The sequence below is a fragment of the Chanodichthys erythropterus genome, chromosome 5 (genome assembly GCF_024489055.1).
Source record: "Chanodichthys erythropterus isolate Z2021 chromosome 5, ASM2448905v1, whole genome shotgun sequence".
In the NCBI taxonomy this organism is placed as follows: domain Eukaryota; kingdom Metazoa; phylum Chordata; class Actinopteri; order Cypriniformes; family Xenocyprididae; genus Chanodichthys; species Chanodichthys erythropterus.
Genome location: NC_090225.1, coordinates 8,164,712 through 8,183,896, shown reverse-complemented (window position 1 = coordinate 8,183,896; position 19,185 = coordinate 8,164,712). Strand labels below are relative to the sequence as shown.

Genomic DNA, 19,185 nt, shown 5'->3' with positions numbered 1-19,185 from the left:
TGTCCAAATATAAGAAAGCCAGGATGTCCTTTTAAGGGCATCAGAACTAATGAAGTCAGATATCATCCAATATACATCCAGCACAATAATCTCTCTCATTCATTCATATATCTATACCGTAAAGGCATAAAAATCCTGCTAGATAAAGAAGGGATTGCCCGTCGCATGGGATATTGGAGCATAATAATACCTATTAGCTGCGCCATGCTCATGTTGGACCAAAAAAAAAAAAAAAAAAACCTACCTTGAATAGAGCTTAAAGTTCAGCAAATATCAGTTCTGATTTGCGCAGTGACTTGAACAGTTGCACTGCCCAAATGTCACTGTTAGTTAGTGATTCTGGAAGCCGAGCTTGTGGCTCTCCAGCCCCCCTTTCCCATCCCCAAGGTTATCTTAATATCAGCCAAGCCTCTGCACTGGTCATCATCACCATATATTACACCGTATTCAGATAAACAGGACTGTATGTGAAAACCGAGGTGATATTTCTGATTGTCCTCCAGCCGACTGCTACTTTTACAGGACTAGATTTAATATCCTGAGAGTAGCACTTCCAGTTTTCTAGGGGAAAAGCTATGGCTACTTTAAGGCATAAACACAAAGTATCGCCCTGAGTCACAACATGAACGGGGCAGCCGGGTCACTGGATATGAACACGCCTTTGCTCGCTTCCTCGCTGAGGGAGGAATTGCACTTCAGGACATGTGTGTTCATTCCGATGTGTTTTATTTCATGCCATTTTTGTCTTTTATTTGCTTCTTGCTTCCTGAGAACAAACCGTGTTACGCTTGTATCTCAGGCGATGCTGAATGGTAAACTAGTTTGCTGGAGGTGGTACAATTTCAAGCTGCTCTCAGGGGAGGCTGGTTAACAGAGGCTTAATGGTGTCAAGTGCAGAGGCGTATTTTAAGAGTATTTGTGAAGATCTGAGCTCTAAGAGACACACATATACACTTCTGTTCAGAAATTTACACAGCCTTTGCAGAATCTACAAGACGTTTATCATACACAACTATCACAAAAGACTGCAAGCAGCCAGTGGAAGCACACAATATACAGAACCAAAGGCATGTGAACGGTTCACTTGTGTAAATTAAGTTATTTTTTTGACTGGTGGAAATGGATATTGTGTAAATATTATATTCTGCAGCTTCTTTAGGGTAGTTCAAAATAAAGTAAAATAAATGAAATACATCAACAAATTATATTTTGATATTAATAATACTGACATTAATTGATGATATTAATATTATTAATATAGTACACTCTAAAAAAAATATGTGTTAAAGGATTAGATTTCCTGATAATTTACTCACCCCCATGTCATCCAAGATGTCCATGTCCTTCTTTCTTCAGTCGAAAAGAAATTAAGGTTTTTGATGAAAACATTCCAGGATTATTCTCCATATAGTGGACTTCAATGGCCTCCAAATGGTTGAAGGTCAAAATTGCAGTTTCAGTGCAGCTTCAAAGTGCTTTAAACAATACCAGACGAGGAATAAGGGTCTTATCTAGCGAAACGATTGGCCTTGCATGAGCTTCCGCCAAAACCGCACTTCTGTATTCTTCAAAAAGCTTACGATGTATGTCCTACACCTTCCCTATTCGACTTACGGAAAAAAAACGGAACTGGTGCTGCATTCATTCTGTAAGTAGAATAGGGAAGGCGTAGGAATACGAAAGTGCAGTTTTGGCGGAAGCACGTGCAAGGTGATCATTTGTTTATATAAATCATATACATTTACATTTTTTATTTTTTTTTTTTTCCAAAAATGGACGATTGTTTTGCTAGATAAGACCCTTATTCCTCGTCTGGTATTGTTTAAAGCCATTTGAAGCTGCACTGAAACTGTAATTTTGACCTTCAACCGTTTGGAGACCACTGAATAATCTTGGAATGTTTTCATCAAAAACCTTAATTTCTTTTCAACTGAAGAAAGAAAGACATGAACATCTTGGATGACATGGGGGTGAGTAAATTATCAGGAAAAAATGTTTTTGAAAGTGAACTAATCCTTTAAAAACAACCCAAATTTGGTTGTTTTAACCCAGTTAAATGTTTCCTCAACGTTCTGGGCAGTTTTATTTTTTTTGATTATTATTTTTTTTTAACCCAACTATTTTTTAAAAATTACTACATGGGTGGCTTAAAATGAACCCAAAAAGGTTGGAAATTAAAAATCAGATACATAATTACTAGCGGCAACAATAATAATCAAAATGTGAACATTTATTAATTAGCAATTTAATCAATGTTTATTGTTTAATTATTATTCATTAAACTTATTAATAAATGTTCATTTATTAAACATATTAATAAATGTTCATTTCCAACATACTTTGGGTTCATTTTAAAGGTGCCATCGAACGTTTTTTTTAAAAGATGTAATATAAGTCTAAGGTGTCCCCTGAATGTGTCTGTGAAGTTTCAGCTCAAAATACTCCATAGATTTAACTGCCTATTTTGGGGCATCATTAAATATGAGCCGATTTAGGCTGCGGCCCCTTTAAATGCTCACGCTCCCCGCCCACGGAGCTCGCGCTTGCCTTGAACAGCATAAACAAAGACACAGCCAATATAACCCTCAAAATGGATCGTGATGTTACGTAACATTCGGCGTTATGTTGAGATATGCCTGTTCTTCGGAGGTCTTTTAAACAAATGAGATTTATATAAGAAGGAGGAAACAATGGAGTTTGAGACTCACTGTATGTCATTTCCATGTACTGAACTCTTGTTATTCAACTATGCCGAGGTGAATTCAATTTTTGAATCTAGGGCACCTTTAAGCAAGCAATACAGTATTTTTGAAACAATAGTTGAGTTTAAAACTATCCATCAAGTTGGACAAACATTCAACCCAATCATTGGGTTAAAATAACCCATTTGCTGGGTTAAAAGAACCCAACCCAGCATTTTTTTAGAGTATAGCTCATATACTACCATTCAAAAGTTTGGGGTCAGTAAGAAATTAATACTTTTATTTAGCAAAAACACATTTTTGCATTGTTATAATTCAATTTCAAATAATTGGTCTTAGTCAAATAATTGGCAGCACAACGGTTTTCAACATTGATAATAATAAGAAATGCTTCTTGAGCACCAAATAAACATATTACATTTATTTCTGAAGGATCATGTGATATTGACGACTGGAGTAATGATGCTGAAAATTTAGCTTTACCATCACAGAAATAAATTACAGTTTTATATATAATGAATTACAAAACAGTCATTTTAAATTGTAATATAAATTAGAATATTTCACATTACTTTGATCAAATAAAAGCAGCCTCGGTTTTCTTATAAGTCTACTTAGTCCTTGTGGAAAATGCAAGTTATTTAGCGTATTTAGCATTTTAAATAAAAGAGATTGAATCTTAAATAATATGTAATAATTGAAATAACATACAGTACAGATTCTGCAAGGAGTATGCAAACTTATGAGAAAAGAGGAGTATAACACAACTTTATAAATATATTTTGCACTACAAATAGTTTCAGTTGTCCACGTCAAGGCCAAGCTCTAAATTAAAAACATCTCTCTGCAGTTATATTCCAAATTCACAACTGTGAGCTGGTTAGAAACAAAATAACTAAATCTGAAACAGATATTGTGTAATGCAGCACATTAGCAAAAGCTACAGTGAGGTTTACAACAGAACACGAAACAGCCAAATCCTTTGTGCAAATCCATTTTGTTCACTAAATAACAGTCCACTAAATGACTTTGGGAGATCAGAGAATTCATCAAACCGAGTACGACAGCAGCAGAACTTGATCCTGACATCTTGCATTGGCTAGGTGACCTGAAGTTGAGTGGTTAAACCAGTAGCAGGACTGAAGAGGCATGATTTCTTAGGGAAATTACTAAAGTACTCATTCAAATGACAGCAATCTGGAATTCATTTCAGCGTCTGACCTCTATGACTCAGTCAACTCAACAGTCTTACAGCGACACAACATGTCAGAAATGATCACCCAATCAAATTATGACAATAAAACAATGTGTCCACTTACATTAATATGACGGAGAAACCTGCTCTCTTTCATTCGACTTCATGGGCAAATCATTTTGACAGATTAAAAAGTTGCCTGAGATGCGAGGCCTTGTTTGACCTAGTTATCTGTTTATTTTCAGAAGCATTTTGACTGACCCTACAATTATTCGATCTGAAACGTTAAATATGCTGAAGGAGTGAACAGCACGGCTCAAAGTACCTGACCTCAACTGACTTTTATAAATTATGACATTAAGTTCAAGTGCCTGCTTAAATTTGGCCAAAAGTCCTGCTCCACTTTCGGGCGAGCCATCAACCACAGTAAATGTCAAATTCTCATCAATTTGTACTTGGAGTCTCTGACAGAGATGATCCGCCCTCACTGAGGCTGCTGCATGGCAGTGAATGCTAACTGTCTGTTTCCCAGCATTCACATGGAATAAACGATGTGCTAGGTCATTAACTTGAGCTATGCTGATCCTCTCGTAATAGTCCGTGTTCAGACATCAGACGTGGGTGGGGGTGTCTCGTGATGCTGTGCTGAGGTACAGTTGACAACAAATCAGTAAATTCACCAGGGAGCAAGAACACAGTTTTGACAACAGTCCAATGGAGCTTGCACTAACTGACACTTGAGTTCAGTCCCTTCCACCACAATGAATTCATCCCAAGAATACATGTGGATCGAAGAGGGGCACGGGGGTCACAGGTTACTGTGTGTCAGTCATTGTCTCAGATTGCTTATTAAATCTTCACTGTGCTTTGTTCTGCATGCTAACGCGTCAATGACAGAGCTTCCACAATAAAGGAGCTCTTGTATCATTTTCAAGAAAAGTTTAATGTCTCAAAAAATGTCATGTGGTGTAATAAAGTCAAAAGTAAAAACATATATATATACACTACTGTTCAAATGTTTTGTTTGTTTGTTTGTTTGTTTTATTTAACAAAATTTAAAACATAATACAAAAAAGTCCAAAAAATAGACTAGTTCATACACATTTCAAAATTGTTGAGGATAAAATACACAAAAAAGCCTTAGGCTTATTTCCATTGTGGTCCTCGATATCTTAAAAAAATGGACGAACAAATCATTTATGGAGTGCAACTTTCATCATGTTCAGAAACTCAATAAACACAAGTTCAAATTCAAACATCAATAATAAAACAACCATTTTCTTACTTCCTTTTTAAAAATACTCTCATCTTGTATCTCTTGGATACATCTAGGTAATTTATTCCAAGCAACAGAACTAGTAAATAGAAAAGATTTTTTTCCCATTTCACTCTTAAACCTACAAAGATATATATCATTTTTACTCGCCCTTGTAGAATGACCGTGAACCTCTCTTACAAATACATAATATTTTAAAAGATACTTTGGGGTTGGTAAGGATTGGTTTTGCTATGGCAATGCTAAATTATATTATATTGTAAGAGGCTTGTTTATCTTAAAGGGGACCTATTATGCTTTTTACATTTTCAACTTTCTTTAGTGTCTAATGTTGCTGTTTGAGCAAAAGGTCTGCAAAGTTACAAAGCACAAAGTCCACTCCAAAAGGAGTTATCTCTACATCAATAAGCACTTTAGTTTGTAGTTTTGAGTTTTCTACCGGTAACGTACAAATCACAATATTCCTCATTCAAATAATTCCTGCCCAAGGCATATGCCAAACAAAACAAAACAAAACAAAAAAAAAACAAGCGGCAAGGCCTGGTTGAATTGTGTTAGTAGTTAGTAGTCCTCAGAAAATGAACTGCATTGAATACTAATCACACAAACATAAGACATATATCTAAAGAAACGTTGAAATGACATTTAAATAACTGTTAAATAATGTAAGTCAAATTGAAAAGAAATATTCTCTGTTTATGTAATTTGTTTGAAAAGGGAGATATGCCAGTCGTTCGCGAGTCATCTCATTATCCGCAAATGCGGCCACATCCACAGCTGGTAAACAGTCAAATAGGTGACTGGAATAAATGATATTGACATTTCATTTATTATGTTATCAGGACAGTTGTATCAGCCTGGCATGTTTGACTTTATGTCCCCCCAAACATATCAAAATTATTTTTTTTTTTTACATTCTCATGCTTTTCATAGTAGTAGTATATACAAGTAACTGTATGTATGAATGGCATTTTACAACATTTATTTTCACCATTTGTGCAGAGGCATGGACAGACAGCTTTCATAACGTGTTTTCATCTATCACTGATGATTAATAATCCTGAAAAACACATGATACATAATTAAAACAGAATAAATGGAAGCTGTCACCAAATTAATTGCTATCATTTGTAAATTGATTGTATATTGAATCACACTAACAAAAGCAAATGCTGCCAAAAAAGGCCTCGCTATGAATAATAATGAATAATAAATAGTTCCAGCATGTATCTTCCACGGTTTTGAATTATAACTCTTCGGTGTGTTTTTCTCTTCCTGCAAGCAGCATTTGTCTTCATAAACTTTTCCATTGGCCCGTCACATGATCATTATAATGCAATCAGAGCTCATTGTGCACAGATCAGTTTCGCCATCAGAAAGACAAGTTGCTCAACATCTGCCAGGACTCTGTGTCTCAGCATCTGAGAGGGTTGAGGAACCCCCTGACATGAACACAGCCATCCATATCAACCTAAGCAAGAGAAGGGAAATTCGAGGACCCCGCATCGATCCCGCCGTAAAAATATCTAAACCATATGGCCTGCCTCTTCCCTCATAAATTACAATGATAAAGTCCTGTGGTTCGAAACTGTGAAAGCCACGCTAACCTGCTCTAAACTCTTGGCAGGACTAAAAGCACACAGGAAATACTATCCTGCATCTCAGATGTCCTAAACTCAAATCACAAATCACACACAAATATGAATAATGCTTAGACTGCATTAGCAATCACTTTTAAAGCTGATTAGAACGCAGGCATGGGGTATCCATTTGTATGATAAATTTGCTGTCAGTCTCATGAGATGGTCCAGCATGACTGGGAAGCAGACCAAAGCCCCAACTACCACAAGTATGTTATTGCGAGTGGGCTGGGCAGGCTGGCTTGAATTCATGTCCTTGTCCGTCATGCTGACACATTCTCCGTCCTGAGGTATCACTTAACGTGTTTCTTTTGTGTATGTATTAATAGATCATCCGGGAGCGGCTGCTTCATCACGGTGCTGTAATTTTATGAAGCAAAGCAGTACTGATTAAAGACAGTAAAGTGATGACAGCGGTTTTAGCAGTAAATAAAGTGCTGGTCGGGCTAGTGCTAAAGGATTTGGGTTGGAAAAACCATATGTTTTTCAGACAGAACTCAGAGAGTTACTGAGATGCTGAATCGCACCTTTAAACAGTGCTAAAAATGATTGTTTGAAAATAAATGTGGTGATACTGTAGTACAGTAATATGAGAAACATTGCACATGGTACTTGAGAATATCATTGAAGCCTATTTGAAGACTAAAAAAAAAATGAACTGATCAACATTATCATTAAAAGTTTCAAAAGTCTCTTACACTGTAAAAAAAAAGAAAAAAAAGAAAAGAGTTTCTGTTGATTAAACCAATCGCCTATATTGTATTAACTGAAAATTTAAATTTCAATGAACTCAAAATTTTAAGGCAACCAGGTAACTTACTTTAAGTTAAACCAACAATTCTTTTTTACAGTGCATTTATCGGCCATTTATTTGATAAAAAATAAAGCAATATTGTAAAATAGTATATATTAAAAAAAAAAAAAAAAAAAAAAAAAAAAAAAAAATATATATATATATATATATATATATATATATATATTTTAATATATTTAGGAATGTAATTTATTACTGTGATGCAAAGCTGAATTTTCAGCAACATTACTCCATCTTCAGTGTCACATGATCCTTCAGAAAGAATTCTAATATGCTAACTTGCTGCTCAAGAAACATTTCTTATCATTATCAATGCTGAAAACTGTTGTGCTGCTTTTTTTTGTGTGTTTGTGTTCATGTTACACACACGTGTACACACACACACACACACACAGAGAGAGAGAGAGAGAAAACAACTGGCAAATCCAGTGACTAGTTCTTCCTAGTTTCCAGACGGAATGATAAAATTATGAGTTCCTTCACTCACGGAAGTTGAGCAGAACCAGCCAATCAGATTAGAGATTGAGAGTAGGGTTAGAAAAGGCCATTTTAATTCATAAACACGAAAGCAGGCTTTTGAGAGCATTTTTCTCTGAGCAACCCAAGGAGCACAGCTACCATTTGATATTAACATGCCTTATTAACTTGAATCATTAAAAAGAAATGATCTCTCGCTTTCATATTCCAATGATCGCACCAAAGTACAAACAAATATGTTAAATGATATTAAAATAAACACAACGCCATCTCGACAGCGTCATGTTGAAACCTTTCTCCACGTTTCAGCTGCGCCTTCAGAGACTCATTCCACTACATCAAACAGCCAAGTATAAGAGGAAAAAAAAGAAAGACAAAGAAAAAAAAAAACAATGGTGTTGATGACACATCCTCAAATTCAACACAAACAGAATTATTCAACGACTGCAGTGCCATCTCATATGGAGATAATGACATTGAAGACAGAGAAGCCATCTCAGAGCAGTTCGGGATGCCAAGCCCGAGTTCAGCAGTTGAAACTGTCAGGGAAGTTAAGTCTGTCCTGGTGTTTTAATCTACCCCGCTCCGGGGAAAGAAAAAGAGAGAGAGTGGGTGCGTTCCAGACTCGGTGATAAACAGGACTCTGACTGCCTCATGGAAGAATCCGATCCCATCTCTGTGTTCTTTTCTCTCTTGCTCTGATAGACGGTGAAGAATGGCTGGAACGGTCTGGCTCTTCCTCTGTCTTCCTCCATTAATCTCCATCTCCAGACTAATGGATATTCATGCTCCTGTGCCAAAGCAGTCCTGGGAGGCCCACCGCAACCTCTTGAGAGAAATCATATCATATCATCTCTCTCCGACAAAGGAAACAAAAGCAGTCCTCACAAAGAGAGGCCCAAAAACAGCCCTTGGCAGCTCCTATACAAACCTACAGGCCTGTAGGAGTCAACTTAAGGCAGTGGTCTCCCACAGACAGATTGAAAGCCATTACAAGTTATTAATCAGGGCTGTAGAAGACCAAGGATATCCAAAGCAGATGTATGGGAGTTACATCAAATGAATAATACGAATCAATATCATACTGACCTTCTTTTTTTTTTAACACGCAACTTTCCATCCATTACGTTTTGGCACCTGATCTGAGGAGAGCCGAGGTGTAAATCTGAAAGTCAATATAAACTTGCATGATGGCCATTCATGTTTTATAGGAGCTCATTACTTAGCTATAGCAGAAATTATAGGTGTGTTTAATAAAGGGGCTTTAGATGGCCGCAAAACACCCTAAACTCATTATACAGAGATCCTAAACACCTCATCAGAGCTGGAAAACTCTTTGGATCATAACATTGTCATGCAGCAAAAATATCTGTAAGACAGTTCTCCCTCATTCAGATCTATTGAAAACATATGTCAGCCATTTGGCCAAGGACTATGTAAGGGAATAAACAGCATTCTCTTCAAGAATTAAGAGATTTTTGGATTTTATATTCAATTCTTTCTCATTAAGGCACAAACATAACCGTGTGGTGAACACATTTATGATTGTAGAAAATAGAGTACCTACTCTCAGGTTTGTTATTGGCTCAATATGATCCTAAACATTTTGAACTTCAGAGGACTTCAGGACATTAAGTGTTCTCCCACTGCCAAACCTCACTGTAAAATCTATCATTCAAATTTAGTAAATGAAATTAGTTAATTTCACTCAAATATTACTGAAACTTAATAGAAAATGTTATGTGAACTCAATAACTGATTATATTAAGCAGAACTCAAACTGAATCAGTTACAGCAGATTTCTAGTTCTCAGCATGCTTTGCTTCAGACTCTGTAAATGTTGTTATAGGGGGAGATCTGTTATGGTTTAATGTTGTTATGATGGAATTTAAAAGGGTTTCCAAGTCAAGGATGGGCCAAAGCAAGACTATCTCTACACTGCTTTGTTTAAAAGTAGTAATTGCACTTGCTAATGTGTAATAGTCTCTTGCTATACTAGCACATGCGATATAGCTAGCTAGCTAGTAGGTAAATTTAGGAGGGTAAAGTTAATGTTTTTAAATTGAGTGGTTTTATAGTGAAGTTTCAGCAACATCAAATATTTGAGTGGAGTTTGTATATTAGGATATATTCTTTTAGTGAGCTCAAATGAAATAAGTTCACAGTACTCATAACTCTTGCATTCTAAACTTAAATGAATTGAAGCAATACGTTTCCTCAATTGAAATGAGTAAGCATAACTCGTTGGGTTTTACAGTGATGTTCTTAAAGACAGGATTTATTTATGTTGCCTAAAAGGCAATCTTAGTGGAGAAAAAAGAAAAAAAAAATCCATCCAAGATGTGAGAAATGTCATTTCTAATGCATAATTAATAGGGACATGTAAATATTAAAATTCTGGTTGATACTAATAAATTGATTTTTTTTTTCATGTTAGGATTGATAACTGATAAATTCTACATTTTGTGTATAAACACTACTAAACACTAAAATCAGTTTTTTTTAAGTAGATTTCATGTACACATCAATGTACATATGGACATTTATATTCATTCATTCATATATATATATATATATAAATATATATATATATATATATATATATATATATATATATATATATATATATATATATAGCATATTATGTGCATACATTTGCAGTGCTGAATAAAAAAGGGTAATAAAAAAATCTGTCATAACCAGTCTCCTAAAAATACCAATAAAACAGCCAATAAGTCAAGTTTCCAAAATCCCCATCACAATGTCAGCATAATGCATGACAGGGCCAAAGTTTGGAGCTGGTTTGAGAATAACACTCGTCAAGGGAAAAACATCACTGCTAAAACCATCACCAAAGAGCCTTTAGAATCTCATTGAGCACGTACAAGCACTTTTCCAATATCAAATGCTAAGGTTGTATTCAAAGATTGACACACACTGTTGGACAAGCTTACCATCAAGTCTGGCCTGCAGGATTCACTTATATGCAGTTTGTACACATGCAATCTCATACTTATAAAACAGCAGAGAGGAACAACTGCTCGACAGGCCATAATTAAGAGGCAACTCTGCCAAAGGCAAAGCTTGGGGCTATTGCATATCCATTGGGCTGTAAAACAAGACAAGCAACAGCACATCACCAACACCAATCAAATTTATCTCAATTACACAGGATCGCTGGCATAAATATCTCTGTCTAGGGCTGTATGTTAAACATGGCATTTTAGCTAAACAATGTGGGTGCAGATCCAGACTTTGGTAATTGAGTGATGCACGCTATCCAGATGTAAGTTAATGGAGGGTAGGCAGACAAACAGCAGGTGTAATTCTCTCTCTGTCCTGCTGAGCTCTAAAAGTCAGTGCTTAGCACCCACTGCTCCATCATCTGGCCTCTCCCAGTCCCTGTGACAGCACATTTGTCATCATTTTCACATTTTGGGCAAGAAATGTACTGTTTTAATGGCGCCTTCTGAACGGTTCCAGATGTTTGTTTATTTGTTGTGCCACAACTGTAAAGTCATTTATTCTTCATATGCAGTCCCGTTCCGGGGCTGCAAATCAGCGACGGCTTAATGACGGTAAAAAAAAAAAAAAAGAAAAAAAAGTAGATGGTCCCTAGGGGGTCTTCAGTTCAAGATTTTCTCTTTGAAGGCTGCCTGCCTCAAGGGTTTAGTTGTGTGCCATTTAAAATACAGTCAACTCAGCTGGAGCAGGGCCCAGAATAGGAGCGTTTAAAGTCGGTGCGTGCGCGGCTGATGGAGGAGTACGGTTTCACCCTCGATGGCCTCTGGTTTGCTCGCCACGGTGAAGATGAATGATGGGAATTCAAAAGTGGTGGTCGCTGCCTTAAAATGTCCAGAGACGTATATATGGATTTGTATATTTTCCATTTCAGTTATGTATGAAGTTCCAGGGCAGTTGTGTGACCTGTCATAATGATTGTTATTAATATGGCTATCTAGAATGTGACAGCAGTGAGAGCTGTGGCTCCACTTTATTTTTGTATTTATTTGCGCCTGTGGAAAGACAAACATTATCTTATGTCGTTTGGTTTAGACGTGGAGATTTATATTTAAAGCAACAGTTCACCTGAAGATTTACATTTGTCAAACAAATGGAGTATATTAGGGCTGCACAATGATTTTTCTGAGAAAAATGGCAAATACGATTTAAAAATAAATTGTGTTGTTTTCTCTGCTTGTTTGTAGGGCTGCACAATTTGGCCAATTAGTTTGTGATTATATATTAATATGACATAATAATAAATAATAATTATTAAAATATAAAAATACAAATTCCTCTAAATAAGCAATATTGATATTGTAATATTTCACTGTAAAAATAGATTAAGGAAAATATATAATTTATTTTACAGTATAACTGCAAAATATTTATTTATTTTTACAATATTTATTTTAAAATATGTATTTTTTTTTTTTTTTTTTTACAATATTTGTTTTTAATTTTTTAAACATTAAACTATCAAGTTTTATTTTAGTGAAAAATCACAGGGAGACCTTAAAGTTTCTGGTAATGAGTCGGTTTATAAGCACTTCTCATTACAAGTTTAGGAAGATAGTTTGCACATATTGTGTTCCCAAATGTATGTTATAATCAACCCAGATGTGGAAATGAGTTTGTGTGGTGCTGCATTTACTGCGAGCCGAGCTTATTTAAAAAAACAAACACTTGAACTTACATCAATATGATAAAAACTTTGGAAAAAATGTATTTGAAGTGTAATTTGATTGTTTAGTTTTTCTCGCCTCCCATTAGATTACATGGAGAGGGCGGGGTTTATGACCTATACTGGATCCAGTCACCTGGGGGCGATCAAAACATTTTGGCTTTACTTTTCAGGAAAAGTCTTTGGCTTGCTTAGTTGGGGACACTTGACATTTGATGTTCAGCAATGTTTTGATCTGCCTGTATCGACACTATTGTATGCGAACTGAACTGAGCTGGATGATGACATCACTGATTACTCCAGTGCTGATATAGATAAATTAACTAAATTAATAACTATTGTTACTTACATCGGAATGAATCAATACTGAATTTACTTAAGCTGGACAATGACACCATTTTCTTTAAGAGCTGCTGTGCAGCCAAAAATGATATACCAGTTATGCTGATTTGACACAATCTGCATTGTAAAAAGTGCTATATAAATAAAGGTGACTTGACTTGACAGGACTTGTGTGGCACACTTGGTGCTGATCTTCACTCTGAAACATGCAGAGCATCACAGCCTTTGTGATTAGACAATCGCACTAAACCATAAGTTTATGCCATAAGTTTTTTTTTTTATTATTAAAATGGAGCCCTATTATATATTATTACTAAAGTTGTTATTCACTTATTTATTTTTTGTCTTTTAAACTTTGCTATGCTTTAAAACAATATCTTTTAAACTTTGCTCTTGTGGAGCTTGACAGAGCCATCATTGTATGTAAACTTTCCTTTTTAAAAATGAACAGTATACACGTTTGGAATGAAAAGAGGGTGAGTATATATTTATTTTTTTTTTTTTTTTGGGTGAACTGTTCCTTTAAGATGACATTTGTCTCTTGAAAGAAACTTTGGGCTAGGTTCAGGCGACAGGCCGGTTTAAAGCTGGTGGGAGCTGACAGCAGCACTACTTCCTGCGGCCACACTCTCCACCCCCTCCATCCCCAGACTCTCATGGTTCTTCCGTGTCACGCCGGGCCTGCCACATAGCCTCCCTTCTTAGCTTCTGCTTTTCCCTCCTCCGTTTCTCTCCTCTGAGCCTCTCCTGTCTGCTCGCTGTTTGTCCACTTCCCAATTTTCCCCCAAAACAGCCGACAAGGGTCTTATAACCCAAAGCCAAGACCTCTCGTGCCATGCATATAGCTAGTCTCCCCTCTTCCCTCCTCAGACCTTCTGTCTGCTGTAATTACCCATGGCACCTTGGCTCTGGGGGCCTGGCGCAGGTGACATCAATTGTAAAAATATTGAGAAAAGGTAGAGAAGGTCCCTGTTTGAGACAGCCTGCTGTCATAGATGCCGCTATTCCTGCCGGCCACTGCAAGGCAGCGGGTAACATATAGCAAACGTGACTGGACTAGGCTTTTACCTATGGAAGCATGTCCTAATTTCAGCCATTCTACTGCATAAAACTATAATATTGTACTGTACATATTGTAAAATATATACAATATAGACTGCAGCACAGTTAGGATTCAAATTATCCCAGACATCTGCCTATACTGTATGTCTACTGAATATAGACTTTCCTAAATCTCAGGTTGATGGACAATGATTTGTCCTCCCTTCCTTCCTTCCTTCCTTCCTTGCTTGCTTCCTTCCTTACTCCCTCCCTCCCTCGCTCATTTTTTTCTCCTTCCTCCCTATCTTCCATTCTTCCTTCCTTCCTTCCTTGCTTCCTTCCTTACTCCTTCCCTCCCTCCCTCCCTCATTTTTTTCTCCTTCCTCCCTATCTTCCATTCTTCCTTCCTTCCTTGCTTCCTTCCTTACTCCCTCCCTCCCTCCCTCCCTCCCTCATTTTTTTTCTTCTTCCTTCCTCTCTTCCTTCCTTCCTCTCTCCCTTCCTTCTTCCCTCTCTCCCTTCCTTCATTTTTTTCTTCTTCCTTCCTTCCTTCCTCTCTCCCTTCCTTCCTCCTTCTCCCTTCATTTTTTCCTTCCTTCCTTCCTTCCTCCCTTTATTTTTTTTCTTCTTCCTTCCTTTTTTCTTTCATTCCTTCCTTCATTTTTTCTTCTTCCTCTCTCTCTTCCTCCCTCCCTCCCTCCCTCCCTTCATTTTTGTTCCTCCTCCCTCTCTTCCTTCCTCCCTCCTTCTGCCTCCCTCCCTCCTTCATTCCTTCCTCCATCCTTCCTTTCCTTCCTTCCTTCCTTTATTTTTTTTCTTCTTCCTTCCTTCCTTCCTCCTTCCTTCCTTCTTTCATTCCTTCCTTCATTTTTTCTTCTTCCTCTCTCTCTCTCCCTCCCTCCCTTCATTTTTGTTCCTCCTCCCTCTCTTCCTTCCTCCCTCCTTCTGCCTCCTTCCTTCCTTCCTTCCTTCCTTCCTTCCTTCCTTCCTTCCTTCCTTCCTTCCTTCCTTCCTTCCTTCCTTCCTTCCTTCCTTCCTTCCTTCCTTCCTTCCTTCCTTCCTTTGCAGCAAACATGTCAATATCCAAACTATGTCTGGCTAATATTGAAAAATCTGGTGTCATTATATATATTAACAGATACACTAAAAGTGTCTCAATTTATGTGTCTGTGCATCATGTTCAGATGTTTCTTAAAGGCACAGTTGACCCAAAAATGAGAATTCATCATTTATGTAATTCTAATTCAGTATATATTTTTCACTTTTAATTTCTATACAATGAGAGTCAGTGTTGGTTTGAATTTTGTTTTCATTGTATGGACAAAAATATCTTCATGAAGTTGAGTAAATGATGACAGAATAGTCATTTGTGGGTAAACTATTCCTTTAAGAGCATTGGTGATGCACAATATCAAACAAACAATAAATATAGACAAATAAATAAATAAACTACAATATATGAGCAGGTAATATTTGCACCGCATTACGATTACACAGAAACTCTGTGAATTATCGCCAATCTAAACACAATGCCCAATTTCCACTGACAGTGTCTTGGAGGTGAACTGCATCTTTTAGTGTCATGGCTATTCTATTAAAGCATTTTCATGGCACAGCCAAAGGTGAGTTTTAGTAAAGAGTTACAGTGTCAGAGCCGATGCATTAAGCAAATAGAATAGGCAATAAGTCAAGATAAATAAAAATGGCGCGATAAAGGCAGAGGAATAAAAAGAGGCGAAGGACGAAGATGAGGGCTTGTGTTATCTAACGCTGCAGTACAGTATCGTAAAAATAACAAATGGAGAGTGTCAGCTCGCCCAAATCTAAGAGGGAGAAAAAATATTTCATATGTCAGCTCCGTTCACCTTTTAATGGACTATTCTCAAGCAGCATGATTTTGACAAAGCACTGGGCTTTCCTCTACATCACTTGAGAGGTGCAGGTCAGCCTTTGTGAAATAGATCTGTCCTTGGTGGGGGGTTGAGAAGCACACAGCTGACCTCGCATGAAAGTACCACCGCCATGGCCGTGACATAAAAACAGCGCTTTGCATTGCACAGACAAAAGAGCATGATAAATGTGGTTGGCATGAAAGCCTCTTATAGAGTTCAACACATCACAACCATCTCTTCTGCAGAGCTTCTGTTACCGTACGTTTGTTTAGATACCTGTCGTCTGAGACAAAAATGTATGCATACTGTGTTCTTCTCACACTTTTTTGGTCTAAATAACACTACCTTTGTGATTTCGGGCATCTCTGGATCCTCGTGGCAGCGGGGTGTACAGCGTCGTGGTGGATTCGGGCCTCAGATCACTGGCGGCATCCTTAAAAAAAAAAAGAGTTTGGACAAACATAAATTCACCATGCTCAGTTTACACACCTGCGAACATTTATAACGTCTCAGACGATTCATTATCCAACACCGACAGGAGAAATGTTGGTTATTGATTTCTGTATGCAATGATCCTAATTGAGTTAAATGAAAAGAGCTCATTTGTCACAAGCAATCTGGAATATTTTCCCAGACTGATGACACAAAAGGGAGAGAGAATGGAAAGGCACGGCGGGGTGAGAGACAACGAAAGAATGCGGGCGAGATTTCACTGCCATGACTGATTGTCTAAATGCCATGAATTTTATCAGCGCCGAGGAGAGGAAATGTTAGGAGCGGCGTTCTTATTTTATCAGGCGAGGGGGGCGAGGGCAACTTTCATTATTTTGCAGGGAGGGGAGTGAAAGGTGAGGACTGGCCCTGGCTTTGATTACCTGTCCCCTGCCTGCTTTAGAGAGGAGGCCACCAGGGGAAGGGCCCCAGCCACCATTCAGCCATGAAGAGCCCCACGGGTCAGGCCCGGGTCAACCTGCCACTCACTCACACGCGCTGTTGTGTGTTGACAATCCAACAGGTGGCATGAAATTACTGCTCTCCAAAGGCCAGACCTGAGTTTAAGTAAACTCATCTCTCACTGGCCGACCTTAAAAATACAAATATATTCACATAAAGGCCACCACATAGACAGAACAGGAGAAGAGCTGGAGAGAATACAGATCGCCTGTGTGCTTCTGGTAGGTCACAAGTGTTGTTTTCTACCTCCTTTGTCTTCTTTCAAGGACCAAAAACACAGTACATCATGATGTGTTGATATCTGATGCCTTTGTGAAAATATTCTGCTTTTCTGCAGGCAGGAATTCTCAGAGCATTTAATCATTGTGAGGGCCAAAATGACAAATAAACAGAGTAGAGGTGGCCTATTTTATTTTTCCATTCATTGAAAACACTCAGCTTAGTGCTGGGAATGTATTATGCATATACTGCTTAAAGGTTGGGGGTCGGTAAAGTGTTTGAATGTTTTTGAAAGAATTCTTCTATGCTCACCAATGCTGCATTTATTTAACAGTACATTAAAAATATTAATATTTTTAAATATTAAAGTTTAGAATAACTTATTTGTATGGAAGCTTGTTTCCGCCACTAAATAAAAAAGGTAATTGTTTTTTTTGTTTTTTTTAATCTTGCAATTCTGACACTTTTTCTAGTTTACATCTCACAATTCTGACTTCTTTTCTCAATCGCATGTTATGTGAGATTTAAACACAATTGTCAGAAATAAATTCAGAATTGTGAGTTATGATAGAATTGCGAGACAAACTCACAATTGTGAGAAATAAAGTCAGAATTGCGAGTTCTAAACTAACTATTGCATGTTATAAACACAATTCTGAAAAAAGAAGTCAGAATTGTGAGATATAAACTCGCAATGGCGAGTTGTAGTCCAATTCTGAGGAAAAAAAGTGACTTTTTTCTCAGAATTGCGAATTTATCTCACAGTTCTGACTTTTTAACTCGCAAATTCTGACTTTACATCACACAATTCTAACATTATAACTCACAATTGCTAGTTTACATCACAATTCTGAAAAAAGAATTCAGAATTACGAGATGTAACAATTGTGAGAAAAAAAGTCAGAATTGTGAGATAAAAAGTCGCAATTACCTTTTTTACTTTTTATTCATTTATTGATTTTATAACAATGCAAATGTCTTTACTGTCACGTTTTTGCTGAATATAGATATTAAGTGTTTATTTTATGTATTTATATTATTAATAATAAGCAAAATCTGACTTTAGTTGAAGAAGTGTTAGTACAGCAACAATTATGATAGACACCCATGTTTAACAAAAATATGAATAATCAAAATAATACATTCTAAAACATGTACAAAACTATCTGCAGGCTGTTTACAGTTGCCCAGCAACAGAAAACGGCGTAAACTCTTTTCTTTTAAAACTTACTACGCTTTTTCCCCTCGTTGTTATCACATGACTAATTATCACCCTAATTACACAAATCCAGTGGGGTGCGGCTACATCAGGGTTTCCGAGTATGTCAGCAGTTTCCTTGTTACCATTTCAATCTCCTCTGGCCATTTGGCTTTAATATCCTAAAGCAGCATTTGTAGTGTCAACTTCAGTCCTCCCTGACTAATTTCCTCTGGACCTGACAGATCAGAGGCCTTCCCCACCAAACAGCCCTGTCCCGGCCACAAAGCCGCTCGTAATCCTGCTGCTTGTCTACAATTAATCTTCCCAGTTGCCACATTATTAACACCACCACCCACAGACAGGGGCCGGCTATGCCCCACCGGACACAGAGCACCCCCCCTCCGGCCCAGCGGCCAGGCACGTCAATCACATGCCGTGCGCAAAAGTCGCCTGCTGTCAACATCAGAGATACCCCCTCTCTCCTAACCATCCCACCCCTCCCGGGCCAAGTCCGCTGATCAAACACCCCCACCCTGGAAGAAGATTAATCAAAGCCCTCCCTCCACTTCCTCCCCTCCCATCCACTCCTCTCTTTCTCTTTATTCAATGAGCCATCCTCGAGATGAGAAAGGAGGCCTGGCTCATAATGGGAATCCCGGCGAAAAAAAAAAAAAAAAAAAGTTAAAGGAAAACTCTGTTTGAATGCCAGCTGTTATCTGGGCCTTTCTTGGCAAAAAAAAGGGCA

At 37.5% G+C, this 19,185-nt stretch overlaps 1 protein-coding gene across 1 annotated transcript in view; it reads right to left on the bottom strand.

The window, feature by feature from the left end:
• lrmda (leucine rich melanocyte differentiation associated) overlaps window positions 1-19,185 on the bottom strand; it is a 335,881-nt gene that overhangs the window by 23,509 nt on the left and 293,187 nt on the right. The window contains exon 6 of the mRNA XM_067385135.1: window positions 16,412-16,499. Within this exon, the coding sequence (XP_067241236.1) occupies window positions 16,412-16,499 (88 nt within the window). The remainder of the gene's footprint in view (window positions 1-16,411; window positions 16,500-19,185) is intronic.